The sequence below is a fragment of the Astyanax mexicanus genome, chromosome 9, assembly GCF_023375975.1.
Source record: "Astyanax mexicanus isolate ESR-SI-001 chromosome 9, AstMex3_surface, whole genome shotgun sequence".
In the NCBI taxonomy this organism is placed as follows: Eukaryota; Metazoa; Chordata; class Actinopteri; order Characiformes; family Acestrorhamphidae; genus Astyanax; species Astyanax mexicanus.
In genome coordinates, this window is record NC_064416.1 from 26,724,543 (window position 1) to 26,742,118 (window position 17,576).

Consider the following 17,576-nt stretch of genomic DNA (forward strand, 5'->3'; position numbering starts at 1 on the left):
TTTACTCCCCAATATTCTCTTAACCAACCCCTGAGGCCGTCACGGAGCAGCTGTATTTGTACTGAGGTTAGATTACACACAGGTAGACTCTTTTTAGTCATTTGCACTCATCAGGCAACTTCTGAATGCCATCAGTTGCACCCAGAGAAAAGGGGATGAATACTTTTGCACACCACACTTTTTTCAGTTTGTTTTTGTTGTAAAAAATGTTTTAAATCATGCATCATTTTCTTTACACTTTACAATTGTATACCACTTTGTGTTGGTCTTTTACATTAAATTCAAATTAAATATGTTTATGTTTGTGGTTGTAAAGTGACAAAATATGGAAAAGTTCAGGGGGTATGAATACTTTTGCAAGCCACTTTATATAGGTTCGTCATAAAGTGGCAGGTCAATGTATATGTAGGTATGGGTTATATTACATGATGTGATTGTAAAGGTTACTTTTTTGAAAATTATTTAATATTCTTTATTTTGTTTTTTTTCCTTCAGAAATAGAGTAAGAGAAAAAAAAAACCTCAACTGTTGTTAAAATGGATCCCAAGAAGAATGTTTTATCCAAATTGCGAGATTTTAAACTCTTTAATGTGAAGAAGAAGAAGAAGACTCCCTTGAAATACAGGCGGAGTATCTCGGTGCCTGATCTCAGCAGGTCATCACCAGTGATGGCGAACAGATTTGACCAGATTAAAGCCCCCGACTCCACCGCCGACCTGAGCTTTATCGAAGAAACCTCCAGTGTGGCTTATTCTGATAACCTCTCCGTCACAGACGTGGCCTTTTCAGCCTGGCCCACAGACCAGCTCCAATGTCCAGACACACCATCCTCAACCAGTTCCAGAGAGCGGCACACCGCACCAGACACACAACCTCTAACCCAGTTACTGCCCCGAAACACTTCTGCAGACAAAGCTTGTTTAATTAACCGATCCCCCTTTCCATCTACACCATCTGCAACCAAGGTTCTGGATCAGTTCACCTTTCCAGACACACCGTCATCAGCCAGGCATACTGTGTGGGATGTGCCACCAACATCAGACTCACCAGCTGTTGTGGATAACCCTACCAATAATGACATGCCTGATAAGAAAGCAGAAAAAGGAGACAGAAAAACCAAATGGTACATCGACGACCAGGACAGTGATTCTGAATCTGACGAGGAATGTTCTGAGCAGGAAATAACAGCAGCGATAGATCTCTTATCTCCAGGAAGTACAGACATGTGCGTTAGTGGATCAGCTGAGGATATAGATGAAGTAAGTTGACATGATAGGCTGGGTACAAACACGTACATTTTATCTGTACTCCTTTCTCATTTTATCAAGTACACAAATATTTGATTACTGATGGTAATATTTACATATTTCTATGCCTTATCCATTAACCTCTTAAACTTCTGGGAAATGCATGTGTTTACTGACTGGCAATCTACAGAGTGTTATAAAAGCCACAGAGCATAAGAAGGTAATACAAAGGGACTTTGTTTAAAAAAAAATAATAGTCGTTTGGGTCATGGACCATCCTTGATGCAGTAAAGTGGCCCCTTCTATAAAAAAATAAAAATAAAAATAAAAAGTATGCTTAACATGGAAAAATACATTCTTACATTCTTTAAACATGAGAATTTATACATAGTTTAATACATACTAAATATACTATTTTGGAATGACTTATGGAAACTTAAATATATTTAAATTGCAATTAAGTTAAGCAATTAAAAAGCCCTATGTTGTGTTAGTTCTGCAAAATACATTTAAAGTATATTAGAACTGTACTATTTTGTGTGTCTAATTTGTGTAAACCTTAATGCTACAGTAAATACACTAAAACTACACTTAAGTGCACTTTAAGCAGTATTGAATGCCACTTCTATTTACTTACATATTGCTATTTGCAATTTTCCCAAATGCTGATGATGTAACTCATGTCTGACTCTCAGCAGCAGAAAATTCAGTACAGTACAGAGTCCAATACAATACAATACAATACAATACAATACAATACAATACAACATAATATAAAACAATATAGAGTTCAACTGCACACAAATTAATTGAGGGAAAAAATGAGAGAAAGATTCTCCCAGTGTGCAAATAGATGGTGCCAGGAGCCAATAGGCTAATACATTTATTAGCCTGCACCTGAACAGCCATTTAGCATAGAAGGAGCATATTTGACTGTTTGATAAAGACTAATCAAGACAAGGATCATATTCTCACCACAAACGAACCGCTCCTGTGTTTGTGTGAAAACACCCTGACCTACTCACCAAGGCTACACTGCACAAAAAAAAGAATAAATAAACGTACCTGATAGCATCTCAAAGTGATGTCAAATTGAGTGTCTCTGAAGTTTTAGTAAAAATAAGTTCTAGTTCCAGTTATAATAAGTCTCTACTTTCAGTGCTGACAACTGTTATTTTAAATGGTAAATCTTTGCCCTGTTAGGTTCCAAATGAGAGCAGTGACTACGACACCAGCGTCTCAGGAGGAGAAAAAAAGGTGAATAAAGTGTAATCCACACATCTGTTCCAAATTATCTGTCTGTTTTGGGTCTGTGCAGTTAAACACCATTGCATCAGAAATTGATGCACTTTTAACTTCCTGAATTTACACATTACATTAAGCGTCTGGGCACTTTTAGAGCTACAGTGTAATTAGCACTTTATTTCACAATCACATCTTTTTTTTTCTGACAATGTATACAGTATATTACAACTAATTAAATATCTAAAGCTGTAAATGAATGATTACAGTTGTTTTGAACCTGACAGCCTGCATTAACAGCTCAGGCAACACTTGTTCCTGACACATTTAAATGTAGTGATGTGCCAAAATAATCATTTTTTTTTTGGCCAAAACAGAAAAGAAAAAAAATAAAACATTTGACTGTAGCTTGCTATCTTAAAATTTACACAAAGAAACACAGACAGTCTTTTGATAAACCAAACTAATGCTAAAGCTAAGTTAGCTACGCTTTCTAGCTATCTTAGCCCTCTACAGCTCATATCTTTTAGCAGGACAACAGCCAGTTAGTGCAGAAACATTAACTAACACCAAGCATGATATGTAATACTTTTTTCATTTAAACTAGATATATATAGAGCAAGAATATATTTTTATTCTAAATTTTTGCCCTGTAAGGTTCCAGTTGAGACCAATAACTATGACACTCCTGACTCAGGAGGAGAAAAGAAGGTGAATAAAGAGTAATTCACACTTTCTATCATATTCCCTGTCTGTATAAACACTAATTTGAAAGTGATTTATTATCAGTGCTTATCACACATTAGGCCTACTATTAAGTTTGATAGTTACAAATTCTTTGTAGTAAACAGTTGTTTGACTCTTAGTTAATTCTGCAGATTAATTCACTCTTTTAATACGTAGCACAACTTTTATTCTATAAACATATACTCAACTCAAAAAATGTATATTGTTAGTGTTTTATTCAGTAAACTCAACTTACTTTAACTCAACTGACTGTGTTTAGTTCTGCATCTCAGTTTGAACAACAATACATACTGAGTTTACAAAACTCTAAACAAAAGTAAATGAGCTACAGCTGAAATTGATCAAAATATTAGTTTCCAACCAACAAAGGTCTAATTTAGACTGTATTACTGCTACTAATAATACTACTACTAACAATATTAATACTTCTATTACTACTACTTAAAATAATAACTTGAATCTATATTTCAACATTCAAACTATGAACTATGTTTGATTAAATACTGTAATTTTGTTTACAGGTCCACTATGTCCTCACCATCAACTTAAAGGAAGGAAAGAACCTGGTGATCAGAGATCGCACTGGTGAGCACTTTTATATTTTTATATTCTTAAGTAAGCATTTTCTGAACTTCTTGGGACAATAGAAAAAAAACGCTGTCTGATTTATGAACAGTTTTAAGGTTCATATGATTTTGTCCCCTTACAATCTTGTGTATTCTTGATCGCTCAGTGGAGCTTTTTAATTTATATTACATTCTACCAAAATGAACTACTAGTAAACTATGTCAACATTTATGAAAAGCTTACAATCTCACCTGCAGACCTTCATTGCTCAAACTCACAAAAATACTACTGTCTGTTGTGTAGTTAAAAAGGATCTCCTGTATGTTATGTTATGTTATGTGGTTTAGTGTATGACGTGTAGGCTAAATGCATGCTAGTTATCTTGCTATGAAGTGCCATGGTAAATATTCATTGGACAGTATGCGAGAATTGGATCCAGAACACCAAATTTAACAGCCCTGCTACCTATTCACACCTGGAACCTGGAGTAAATCTATACTGCTTTACAAGCTATATTTTGACGACTCTAAGTTTCATTTCTATAGTGTTGTCCTGTGACCAGGTGTAAACAGCGAGTGACATCTGCTCTAACATGAGGTACTAAGAAATTTCACTTATTTTAAATCAGCATTATGTCTGATTTAAGTTCTTAAATGACTCTGGTTAACTATTAGGGACTATTGTTCTACTGAAAACGCTACCTAAAGGGAGCATCTATTGGTTCAGCCGACTTTGAGAACATCATCAAATCAAAGTAAACAACATTTTTGGCAATAAAACACTGCTGCCGTCTTCAAAACACAGATGCTGTGTCATGGCAAGCAGTGCACCGTCAACATTCCTCCCCTACCGCAAAATCTGCAGGAATCTGTTTCTGATCTGCATAGCATGGATTATAGCAGAAAACCATTAGGATCCTCTACAACTCTAAATTGAAACGTCTGGTCTGGTCGTGTGTTCTACATCTGTTACACATGCTCTGTATGTGTAGCTTAATAAATATTGCCCATATCAGTCTACAGTTTTTTTACATTTTTGTTCCAGGTAACCTTAAACTTTCTTCCGAATAGAACTACAGTTTCTTTTAAGACAAGCATAGTTTCAGAAAGGTCATTTTAGAAACATCTTCTGATTTAAATCTTAGATCAGATTAAAGAACCAAAGCTCAGCTTTGTTTGTTTTTCACATAAACAAAAGATTTTATAGATTCAGATTTTTTTTTTACAGTAATACACAGGGGTTAATGCAGAAAGCTACTTATCCAGCCATCCGCTACTTTCTTCCACTCTTTATTTTTCTCCAAACTGTGCTAAAGACTCTCAGCCTCTCTCTCTCTCTTACCCGCTTGCTCTGTGTCACAGACACTCACACACTTTCAGCGTTTCCTCTTTCTAAGTTGGAATATGCTTAAAAAAAAATAAAAATGACAATATATACATATATACTAGCATTTATTTCCCACATTAAAGCTTTGTTAAACTCAGCAACTCAGCACATTATTATTCTAATTTGAAGTGCAGGTAACTTCACTATATCACGATATAGATATTATAATACAAGTAAATAAGTTTAGTCTAAATCTAGTCTGCCAGGCCTAAAACCCACTACACTATTATTACTGTCTCCCTCAGACCACCAAAAATGTTGACATTTTTTTGGGTGTTTAATTTAGAAAATATTTTTTAGCCATTTAGTACTTTATCTTATGCTAAAAACTGGCTGTTTTAATACTGTTCAATAATAATTAAAAAAGAAGAATAAAAACTTAGAGGACAACTTTGATGTCTTTTTCTTTCTTTCTTTTTTTTTACTGCATCATCAAAGTATCGAATCGGGAAGATACTCAAAATCAAATTAGTCGTATTTGGGTGATCGGGACATGCCCCACCCCTGGCAAATAAACTTACAAAATGTAAAACGAATGCTTTTTACTATATCTTTATTAATTGTAACTTACTCTAATTACATTTTATTTAAGAAAAAAAGCACATTTACTGCTGAGATGTCTTTTTAAACCAGCATATGGCTCTGCTGCCTGAAACTATTTTACTATAATGCACATTACATGAACAAAGTAAACACTTTTTTCTTTTTTAAACACACTAAAGCTTCATCACAAAACCATGTACATACTTCCTTCCTCTTTGTCTCAGCTGCTTTAGGACGGCAACACCTTTCTGAGACAACATTAAGGCATGCGGTCTGACCTGAATGCAGCAGTGCCGCTGACTTCAGGCCACTCCTTTAAAGATTATAGTGTTCTCAAAAAGTACCGCCCATCTCACAGTAACAGCTATTGTATCTGATGCACAGGTTTGTGTCCTGGCAATCAAATGATGTGGCTTGGGGAAAGACTAAAACTTTGTTTGTGTTTTGGCACACTGCGTCCAGAAGCAAATGAGACTTTCCTCAGAGCACAGTGAATGCAAATGGACTGTCCGAGCGTAAAAACAAAGCCTTCAGTCAACACGAGCACAGTCAGGCTAATCCGTTGCGTGAGGAGCCAAAGAGAACGAGCTTTTGCTCCACGTCACTTACTCCAGCACAGATACACAAGAATCTTCACAAGAGCTTTTAGTTTACAAAGTGTTTGCAGCAATCTTAGGCACAAATGGAGCGAGCACACGTCCAATTTGATGCCCAGCACAATTCTTCAGATCCAGTGCCAGTTAATCTGGCAGGCCTTGCCAAGCTGATTGGGTACCTAATTCTCCTGATGAGTGTCACAGGTGTATGCCCAGAGGCTGTTAATTACGATCATCCCCTCATTATTTCTCATAATTACAATATTTCAGTCATATTCCTCACAGCCAGTAGAATCTGGTAAGAACTTGACTCATCTCACAGCATTTCCTAAAAAAAAGAACAATTACTGGAGATAAAAACGAAGACTGGATCTTACAAAACAAAAGCGTCTTATGCGGAAATGAAAACCAGCTCTTTAGAATTTAAAATCTTATCAGAGGAGGATTTTTCCCTGTTTTTCAGGCCCCACAGGATGCACTGGCCAGTCCTACACATGTGACCACATACAGTACATACATCACCATCTGCTGGTAGTAACACCAAACAGCACTCTAAGCTTTCACTGCATCAGCACTGCATTTAAAACACAGTAGTCTTCTTATTAACAGGCCTATATAGCACTTCACATACACATAATATCCATGTATACATATTAAATAGGACTGACTATTTCCAAAATTTGTCAAATTCACACTAGTAGGACAACATTTTTGTTTTAAAACACTAAAAAGCTGGTGTCCTTAAATAATTGAAAAAAATATATTAAAATAAATAAATAATTAAATAAGTTGGAGATTTAATTATCTCCAGTGCAGAGATTTGCAAATCATTGCGGTCAACTACAAAACTGTAGTTATGTAAAAATATTTCATTTCAAACCGTTTTTGAGTATTACTGTCAGTCCAGTCCGCATGAAATTTAGAAATAAAGTCAAGAACTATAGCTATTTTTAGAAAGTAAAAATGAAATAATAAATAAATACAAAAATGGAGATATAGGGTTTGTGTTCTATGCAACATTATGTAGCATATTAATCATAATTCATAAGATCTGTTAGAAGCAGTATCTACCAATGCTGATTTTAATTCCAATACATAAATATTTCTAAAATGCAAATGTTAAAAATTTAAAAAAGATAAGTAATTAATAATAAAACAATGCTGAATGAAACAATGCTAATCCCCATACATCAAAATGTCTAAAATTCAAATGTAAAAAAAGTATAAAAAAAATAATAATAAATGCACAAATGCAGTATATTTAATAAAATATGATATTTTACATGAACAACATTGTGTGTGTGAGGTCCTCTGCTTTGAATTTTGAATGTGATTAAGGCAATTGTATAAATAATCAATCTGTTAATTATAGCTTCAATTAAATAGATTATTAATCGTATAAAAAATAAATAGATTTATTAATGTAATTTATTTAATATATTTAACCAGACATTAAATATTTTAGCAAGATAACTAATGTTGTAATTATATAAGGAACACACAACTTACTATAACTGTAAGTATTGTTGTTTACATGAAGAATTAACGCAAGATTGAACGTTACATAAATGTACATTTTATTATTATCATTATTTAACACCACACCACGAGTGTTAGTAATGTAACTAAATATCCACTTGCGATTCTCAAACAATCCCTCATAGTGTTAGAGTCAGAAAAGAGCTTTAAAAAAGGTTTTAAATTCACTATTTAAAAATGTTTGGACTGTTTTTTTTTTTATTAACTGTTTCTCTGAATGTAACCTTAGCTAAGCTAACTGCTGCCACATTTAAGGTGGAACGGAAAACTTGCTAAACGTGAGTGAGATACACATTTAGCTACTAAAACGATTTGTTTTTTATTGGTTTTTTTTTGTGTTCTTTAAACACTATAGCCAGCTTAGTAACACTGAGTGAGAGAAAGAGTAGAACTTGTTGAAACCTAGCTTAGCTAAAACTACGTCTAGGTTTGGAGCTGCTGTTGAGCGGTCTTATTTAAGGTGGAAGGGAAAATGCTAATGCTAACATGTTTGCTAAACGTGAGATTGAGAGTGTTTAAATAATCTAGCAGCCTGTAGGAACACTGGCTGAGAGAGAAAAACAGAACCAGCACTAACTTACTCTGAACTTGTAGTGAACTTGGCTTCACCATGCCTCCGCTTCAGGTGCTGGTGTGCTACGCAGCTCTAACATTGTTCTCTGAAGGCCTTCATGTAAAGTCCTCCCTTACTCCTGATGACTTTGGTCTGCTAGTGCTAACCAGAATATTCCTCACTAAATTGGTTATATTAACTAAATTGTTGTGTCAATTCATTAATTTTTTTCACACTTGTTCTTATATAGTTTATATAGTGGATATTTAAATAAAAAATAATAATTAATGCAAGAAATGTAAAATGCAATCATATTTATATTAGTAGTGTCAATTAAAACACTTCTTTGAGGGGAGATAAAACCAACATGGGGTGCCGAAATACAAAATGCATGACAAAATGGATAGAGGAAGCTTGTTTTAACTTTATTGAAAACATTGGCAGATTAAGGCGGGAGTTGGGGTCAAACTTGGTGTGTAAATAATTGTGTAAAAATAATAAATAAATAAATATATATGCCACTGGATAAAATAAATATAAATGAATTATATATAAATAATTGATTTACACCACTATATATGTACTATATAATGAAAAGCTTATGTTAACAAAAATGAGTTCCATTTATACAGTTAGTATAGATATAGTTCACTGCACATCAGCATTCTGACATCTACCGAAATTGTGATAATAAAAAAGGTCTATATCTGTATTTAACTACTTATATATTTAACATTACCTATGTTGATTTTAAGTATATGATTTAATATCAACACTTTTAAATCTTAATAATACAAAAGAAAATTAATACTAAAAAACAAATACAATTAAATACAAATAACTAAACACTTTAATATGAAAATTAGAAAACAGAATAGCAAAGTAAATGTTAATATAAAAGTACCAAAAATTAAATAACCATTTGAGGAAATATAAATTGTTTGTTTGTAGTTATAAACTTACATTATTACACCTGCTATTTTGCTCAAAATATTTTTTCTTCTTCTTTAATTTGCTCATTTGCTCAATTTTGACCACTTTCAGATAGAACAGGCAGTGTATTTCCACTTGTTCCCAACTTCAAAGCAAAAAAAAAAAAAAAAAAAAAAACAGTATTAAAATCATTGCGTGTGGACTTTGCGTGCAGCTTGCACCTGACAGCTCTCATTAAAACTGCAGGTGGACGTGGTGTGTGGCGTAGCTGCCGTTTACACCCTGATCTCTCTCTGTCTCTTCACTAGTTGAGTCTTCACTTTCTCTGACAGTGAGGGACCAAACCCCCTCCCAATCACTTCCCGTCTTTCCTCTATTTGCCTAACAATTAACGCCCAGCCCAGTGCCCGCCTGACACCACACACACCACCGCTATGTCCTCTAAAAAGTGGTCCGACAAGCCCACCCCCCCCACACACACACACACCTTCCTATTCTTCTCTGTCCCCTCCCTACCCAAACACACACACCCCGCCTGTGTTAATTTCCGCCGTCACCGCTTTCAGTCACACTACAGCTCTTCTTCCCTGGCTGCTCCAGCCCCTCTCCTCCTGTCAGGCTGCCTGAGGCTGGCTTGTCAGCGGCTGGCAGGGCGGAGCTGCCTCCTGGAGCTGTTCATTTGGAGAGGAACGCTGTGACAGGCCTGACAGCCCGTCCCCACAGGGCCTTTTGTCATGTGATTCCAGGCTCCCCGCAGCTTTTCTCAAGCACTCCCTTTATCCGTCCATACAAATGAAGCCATGGGTCCTTTTCTTTCTGCTCATATTTTGTTTTTTGTTTCTTTTTTTCTCCTCCCTCTCCCCCTCCTCTTCTTTTTCTTACCACAATCTAGCGTGCCATAGCATAGACAAAGACACACTGTCCCTCTCCTCTTCTTCGCCCGGCCGTAGCAGGATGGAGTCTTAACAGGCTTTTTGGAGATTAACACCAGTTGCTCCTGGTTTCGGGGGGTTTAATGTGCTAAGGGATTCACGCTGGCCAGAGATCTCTCTTTCTTTCCTTTCTTCTCCTTCCCTTTTTTTCACAATTAACCAGCTCACATCCTTCTGTTTCTGAATAAGATGTGATGTCCACCTCCCCCCAGGCCCAACAATAGCCCTGCTGCTGTATCTAGTCTGCATGTCTGTATGTCTGTATGTGTGTGTGAGATAGAGAGAGAGAGTATGTAAGAGAGTGTGTGTGTGTGTGGGTGTCTGTGTGTGGTTTGCAGGTTGGGTGGGCCACATGGCTGTTCTTTCTATTAAAGCTAATCTGTTTTTCACAAAGCTTGCATGTTTTATACCCCAGCAGCTGCTTTACACTCGAGTTTTACACTGAAAACACACACTGACAGCTGCTCTTTCTCCACTTCTTCCTCAACAGGTACCAGTGACCCCTTCGTCAAATTCAAAGTAGACGGCAAGACCGTGTACAAAAGCAAAGTCGTGCACAGAAACTTGAACCCCACCTGGAATGAGTCCTTCTCTTTCCCCATCAGAGACCTGGAGCAGAGCATTTCAGTTCAGGTCAGTGTCAGATAGATCCTAAAGAATTTCTTCCTGTATTTGTGCATGTTCTATTCTTAAAGACGTTTCTGATTTCTGATTTTTTTTTGTGGCACAGGTGTATGACCGCGACCTGAGGTCACATGACTTCATGGGTTCCAACACGATCAGTTTAAGTAAACTGGAGCTGGAAAAGTATGAGGCTTTTTTCTTCTTTTTAAGTTGTCACCTTAAAAATTAAAAAAAAAATATATATATAAATTATTTTACAACCAATACAAGTTAAGAACCTTTTTAGTCCTTTTTAAAATTTCACCTATTTAGTTATTTATTATTATTGTCATGAATGCACTAAAATTTATAATTTGCACTGAAACTTAACAAAATGAAACATTTTTCCGAAAACCGAATAACGAACAGAGCCTAAATTGAAAAAAATAAATAAATAAAAAAAATAGAAAATAGCAATGACAAAATTCCAGTAGACATCACCAGCAAAATTCAGTCTTGTTTGTTGTTGATTGTTTGTTATATATTTATATTCACTTATTCTGCATTCAATTTGAATCTTTTTGGTTGACAAATATTTTCTGCATTTTCTTACCTGATTATTATACAGCTGAATGTTGTTGCTATTGGACACAAAATGTGAAATATCAGTTGTTCTAGAAGAAGGAAAACACCTATTTAGTGCAAACCAGTGTAAAAAAATATATAATTCTAAGTTAAATTCCATTCATCTCTAATTTTTGAAACAATGTAAGATTATGTCAAAAAGTGAAAACCTTCTAACAAGATTTCTAACTAAGCCAAACTAAAAATGATCCACATTCCTCTGTTACAGAACATGTGAGATAATATTGCCTTTAGAAGATACTAACAGTCCAGAGAACGACATGGGGGTGATTGTCTTAGACGCCTGCGTGGCTGTCTCTGAGGAGCCCGCTAAACGAACTGTGAGTTTTGAAAATACAACACACAATATACCCTGATCATCCATATCATCAAAACTATCTGTCCAATATCACGTACTTCCCTCTTGAGCTGTCAAAACAGCTCTCAAAGCACGGACTTCACAAGATCTCTGAAGGAGTCCTGTGGTATCTGCACCAGTATGTCCTTCAGATCCTGAAAGTTTCTAAGTGGGACCTTCATAGACACAGCCAATGAGATTAGGACACCAATAACTCTGTTGTTGGTTCACTGGCTGTACTTTCATGGAGCATTTTTGATAGAAACTGACCACATAATGCATACTGAGATACTAAGAAGAAACACCCATCAAGACCTGTCTGATGTTTTAGGCACCCTGACATTCTAATCCAGTTGTCTAGTCACCACAATTTGACCTGCTGGCAGATACATGTCAGCTATAAGAATCTAGTGTGATAAACTGACTGTACTGTATGTAACTAATATGTCTTATATTTCTTTACTACAGAAGTGGCCATTGAAGAGGAAAGGAAGCTTTAATAAGGTAAATCATTCTTACTGATGGCTTCTTAATGGATATAATGGATATATAATGTATAATAACCTATGACTTGTATTTCTGTTTTTTTCTTTGTCTTTTGTTTATAAAGTAACAGTGACCGGAATGTACATTTACAAAGAAAAAAATAAGTCTTCTAAGAAATGCTTTTATAAACTTATAAACTCAGTCACTCAATAATTTGCCACTGGAGGGCAGTAAATCATTGTACTACATCCCAGTAGAACTTTATTTTCAGAAAGTTTTAATGCAAACAGCACACATTGTTGAGTGACTTGTCTTTTGACCACCTCAGCTCGCGCATTATAAATCTCCATATGTCTGCTTTTAGAATGATGAGTATTTTTACACAGTGAGCAACTGCAGCAGCTGGACTGGGTGGCATGTTGCAGTGGTCTGAACATGTCAGATTGTCTTATTTGCATTTTGATTAAGGTTAGAAGGACTACAGCCACATTTCGACACAAAAAAGTGCTTGATGTCAGAGCAATAGGCAATAGCTTTCATTTATAGAGGCAGAGCTAAGAGGCACTTCAGATGTTTCCTGGATGGAGGCTCCCACTCATTATTTCACTTCTGGTGGTATGGCTTTATGCCCGGGCTATATATGCACTTGTGTCTGTTACATTTCTCTGAAGATATTCAGTCTAGTGTGAATGAAATGGCAAAAATGTGCACAGACAGACGCAGATAAAAAAAAAAAAAAAACTTTTCGAGGGTTTTCCGATTGAACCTGAGCTCAAAATATGGATTTGGACACCTCGTCTTGAACTTTGCGGAAGTTCAACTGGTCTTTCATTCTGAAGGTGACTGTTTTTTTTTCTGTGGCTTTCACACTGGTGGTTTATTCAGCACCAGGCTTGAATCGCATCTCTCTGCCGGCACAGCTGAGCCTCAGCTCTATTTGACACCTATCCGGGAGAGGCGGAAGACTGTCCTCTCATCTCCCCGTCTTCTCCTTTCTCTCTCACACTCGCGCCATCACAGCCACACTGACACTGCCTCCGAGATGGAGGCTGGCAACTGTACTGGCGTGCAATGTGTGGTGCTGTTTCACTCTGACAGGGGGGCTTGAGCTTGTATGAGTGTATGTGTGTCTGTGTGTGCGTGTATGTGTGTGTCCGCACTTCGAGGCACTCTGCCAGCATAGGATGCTGAGGATCTGAGCTGCGGCCCATTCCCAGGCATGGTGAGCTATAACCCAGATGTTAAGATGTAATATCACAGCTGTGGACGGACAGCTCAGCAGCGGAAGCCAAATGGGCCGAGCTTTGAGCGCCTTGCCCACCGTCCCCATGCTGTCCCACCATATGGAAGCAATCCCCTGACCCTTTTAGCACCAGGAATAGCCTCTCTTTAGGGGCCACTTACTGTTAAGTGGAATTGTTTTATTGGCCGCGCAGATCGCACATTTGTCCAAAATAAACACTTGGGATGACTTGGCTCGAATGAACATCGTATCTCTATCCCAAAAACCCCTCCGCAGCCCCCCTTATCTCGCACTCTCTCTCTTTTTAAAGAGCCTTGTTTATGGAGACATGGCCATCGCATTACATGGTAATGCAGGGGCGTGTGCAGCGTGCAGTGTTCAGTTGTGGGGGGATTGCTGTTAATGGGGCACAGGCTCAGACCCTCTCCCACACCAGTCATGGCCCGTTAACAGCTCTACTCTTTGATTACTGGCAAACCTGGCTGGCAGCTCGCAGGTGCTGCTGTTTTTAAAGTGCAGGGCCATCAACCTAGGGGTCATCCCTTCACCGAACTGCCATCCATCTGCCTGTAATGGACTGATGCTATCATATGCATGCTTACTGATATGGGCATCTCAGCTGCCACTTTTGAACAGTTTACTGAAGTACAATGGATGCTTCCATTCCATTTTAACAACATATTATGAAGCACATTGGCCATATTTTTAAGATTGTCCACAAGCAGAGCTATTAGCAGCTTTGTGTTACCACTGAAAGAGAGGAAACTGGCATGAACGTACTGTAAACCTGCAGGATCTCACTGTGTTACTTTTTTTTTTACACTTTAAACATTTATGTAAAATTATTTACTTACAATGTCGAAGAACACACTAAAATACTAAATGTAAGCATGTAAATATGTTTATGGATACTATGCAATATGGACAAAAGTATTGCGACACCTGCTACTTCACTGTTTCTATAAAAAAACGTTTACAATAAAAAGGTTGCATGAAAATAAAGATACCAGTAAGACATTGCATTCAGTTTATTTAATTTGTATTTACTGTTGCTGACACAGATGTGCAGATGCACACATACATATTCAGCTTGATTAGTGCCTATTGAGTAGCCAAACTCTATAGGCCAATAGAATAGCACTGGAGCAGATAAACATGCATCTATTGGCACCAGGCCTTATGCCAGGGAAGGGCTAGAGGGATGTAAAGCCCCCAGCACTGAGCGGTAGAGCAGTGGAACTGTGTTTTGTGGAATGATGGTAGGAGTTTTGGGAATTGGGGATGAAGTAAAATGGTGATCATCCAACATCCTGACCTCACTAAGATCAAATCCTCACAACAAAGCTCCAAAATGTAGTAGAAATCCTCCCCTGGACAGTAGACACATTTACTCCAACAAAAAGACCCATGATTTTAGAAGAAACAGTGAACGAGTAGATGAGTAGGTGTCCCAATACTTTAGTCCATAGAACATAAAAGATGTTTCTTAATAATACAAATTGGTTAATGCTTTATTAATGCTTTATATTATCTGAGCTGTGAAAGAGTGCCATGTAGTTGTGGCTTGCATCACTACAAATAATGACTTTTTATCATCATCAATTTGTGATTTCTTCACGGTCATGCAAAAATGATACACTGACATGTCAAAAGTCTTGAGATAGCAGCATGCAAATTGATCATGAAGCTCAGGTGACACCTTGGGACAAGATATGAGAAAGACTGAGCACTGGCCAGTGTGCTCATAGCAAAGGGAAATGAAGTACTGAAATTGGAGCAAGGCCCGATAGTGGGTGCCAGATGGATGGGACAATCCATAGTCTCAAACGTGTACTGGGGATATTTTAGGTTATTTTAGGCTATTGAAGATATTATCACCAACAGTGGACAGCACAGTGTCTTCTGGCTAGAACTGTTCGTGCGTGCAGACAAGCAACTCACAGCACTGGCAGAAATCACACCCACATTCGGTGCAGAAGACCCAACACACATCTCACAGGTCAGGGGAGTGTTCTTTAGCTTCCATGGGACATAATGGCACAAAATTCACGGGACCCCTGGAACATCAGTGCAAATTAAACATATATTGTAATGCATTCTGTACTGTAAGTTATATTTTCATAGTTAAATTTGAGCCATTTTTTAATGAGTATTAATATAATTAGTCACATTCTGAACGGGTTTGTTTCCAGGGTCAGCCACAGCAGGCACGAGGAGCTGCCACACAGAAGTGCCAGCTTTGGAGCGAAGTGTACACGGTGGTGCTGGTAGAGGGGCAGGACATGCCTGACGGTGGGGAGGGCGACATGTACGTCCTTTTCAGCCTGGGTGAGCAGAGATATCGCAGCAAGGTGAGTTATCAGAGTTATCACTCTCTCTCTCTCTTTCTTTCTCTCTGTACCTTCCATGCTCTTTTTCTCCATATGCCCACTCTGTGGCCATGATTTCTCTGTACCTTTTCTATGCCTCCTCACTCCTCCACCTTTCTCTCTTTCGCTTTCTCTCTTTCTCGCTCTCTCAGTGGTTCCTCTCTCTCAGGCTTAGCTGAGAGTGGCTCATTAGTTTGGCTGTGGCTGGCACTGTGAGTCTCCTGATGCTTCTGCCGCTGCTTTTCACCAGGCTCATTTGCGTACCCAGCATGCCTTGCTCATCTGCTTCTGCTTCAGTGTGTTGGCCTCCCCCCCTGACGATTCCACCCAGCGCTAGTCTTGTGTTCTCATGTCATTGTATTTTCTTTCTTGTTTTTTTTTTTTCTTTTTTTTTAACAGCTTCGGCTCTGTTTGGGCTTGCTTGTTTGTTTAACAAAGCTCATTCTAATTGGATGGTGTCAGGATTTGTAATCCCTGGGAGGAGACGAGAGTGTGTTCTCCAAAATGCCCAATTTCCCCTCCTCCCCCTGCCATACTCAGCCTTAGCCTGGCTGAATGAAACATAATTCACCTGTCATGTTAACTGTCTCTGCAGTGGCACTGCTTTAAGCCTACTTACTGTGGTGACTCTCTCTTCTCTCTCTCTCTCTCTCTCTCTCTCTCTCGCCTCTGTCTCAGAATCTGTGCATTAAGGCCAACCCGCAGTGGAGGGAGAGGTTCGACTTCAACCGTTTTGATGATGGCCAATCAGATAAGTTGATGGTGGAGATTTTCTGCAAGAGGGGCCGAAAACGTGAAGAACGCTGGGGAATGTATGTAAATACTTCAGTCTCACACACACACACACACACACACTTTAGATTTACAATTCACTTCTCCCAAAGTAGTATCAATGTAGGCCTAATGAGCCAAAAGATTCTAAGCCATAGGGTCCTATCTTACACCTTGTACAGTGCTCATTGCTATCGTATACCCCACAAACAGTCTATTTTCACACCTTATGTATGCATTGTTTAAACGTTGTTTACTGTTTTCTGGCATATTGCATATTTTGTCTCTTGGCAATGGAAAACACAGATGCTCCACTGACTGAAATAAACCTATACAACAGCCAACCGTCAAATGTTCATTGCTATCTTGGCAATGCAGGTGCATTCATATCATGCAAGAAATTTAAAATCTTGCTAAAAATCTGCACTGTTCTCGCTTTCCATGACATATCTACCATGGGCAGATAATTTATGCCCAATGTAATTAATCATACTGCAGTCTTGGATACAGAGAGGGCAATATTAATTTCATACCATCTTGGATCATTGACTTTTGGAGAAATCAGTGAAAATTCATGCATTTGTGAATATCACAAGGTATGTTGCAGAACTTTTTCCAGTATCATGAAGAATTACATAGTGCACAAAGATCCAAACTGACTCTTTTGCTGACATACAGTTGTGGTCAAAAGTTTACATACACTTGTAAAAAAACATAATGTTATGGCTGTCTTGAGTTTTCAATAAGTTCTACAACTCTTATTTTTCTGTGATAGAGTGATCGGAACACATACATGTTTGTCACAAAAAACAGTCATAAAATTTGGTTCTTTCATAA

At 37.6% G+C, this 17,576-nt stretch overlaps 1 protein-coding gene across 1 annotated transcript in view; it reads left to right on the forward strand.

The window, feature by feature from the left end:
* mctp2a (multiple C2 domains, transmembrane 2a) overlaps positions 1–17,576 on the forward strand; it is a 71,842-nt gene that overhangs the window by 3,295 nt on the left and 50,971 nt on the right. The window contains exons 2-10 of the mRNA XM_022679733.2: positions 496–1,259; positions 2,451–2,504; positions 3,758–3,821; positions 10,776–10,918; positions 11,016–11,092; positions 11,742–11,853; positions 12,339–12,374; positions 15,792–15,950; positions 16,647–16,780. Coding sequence (XP_022535454.2) covers positions 537–1,259; positions 2,451–2,504; positions 3,758–3,821; positions 10,776–10,918; positions 11,016–11,092; positions 11,742–11,853; positions 12,339–12,374; positions 15,792–15,950; positions 16,647–16,780 — 1,502 coding nt within the window. The 5' untranslated portion in view covers positions 496–536. The remainder of the gene's footprint in view (positions 1–495; positions 1,260–2,450; positions 2,505–3,757; positions 3,822–10,775; positions 10,919–11,015; positions 11,093–11,741; positions 11,854–12,338; positions 12,375–15,791; positions 15,951–16,646; positions 16,781–17,576) is intronic.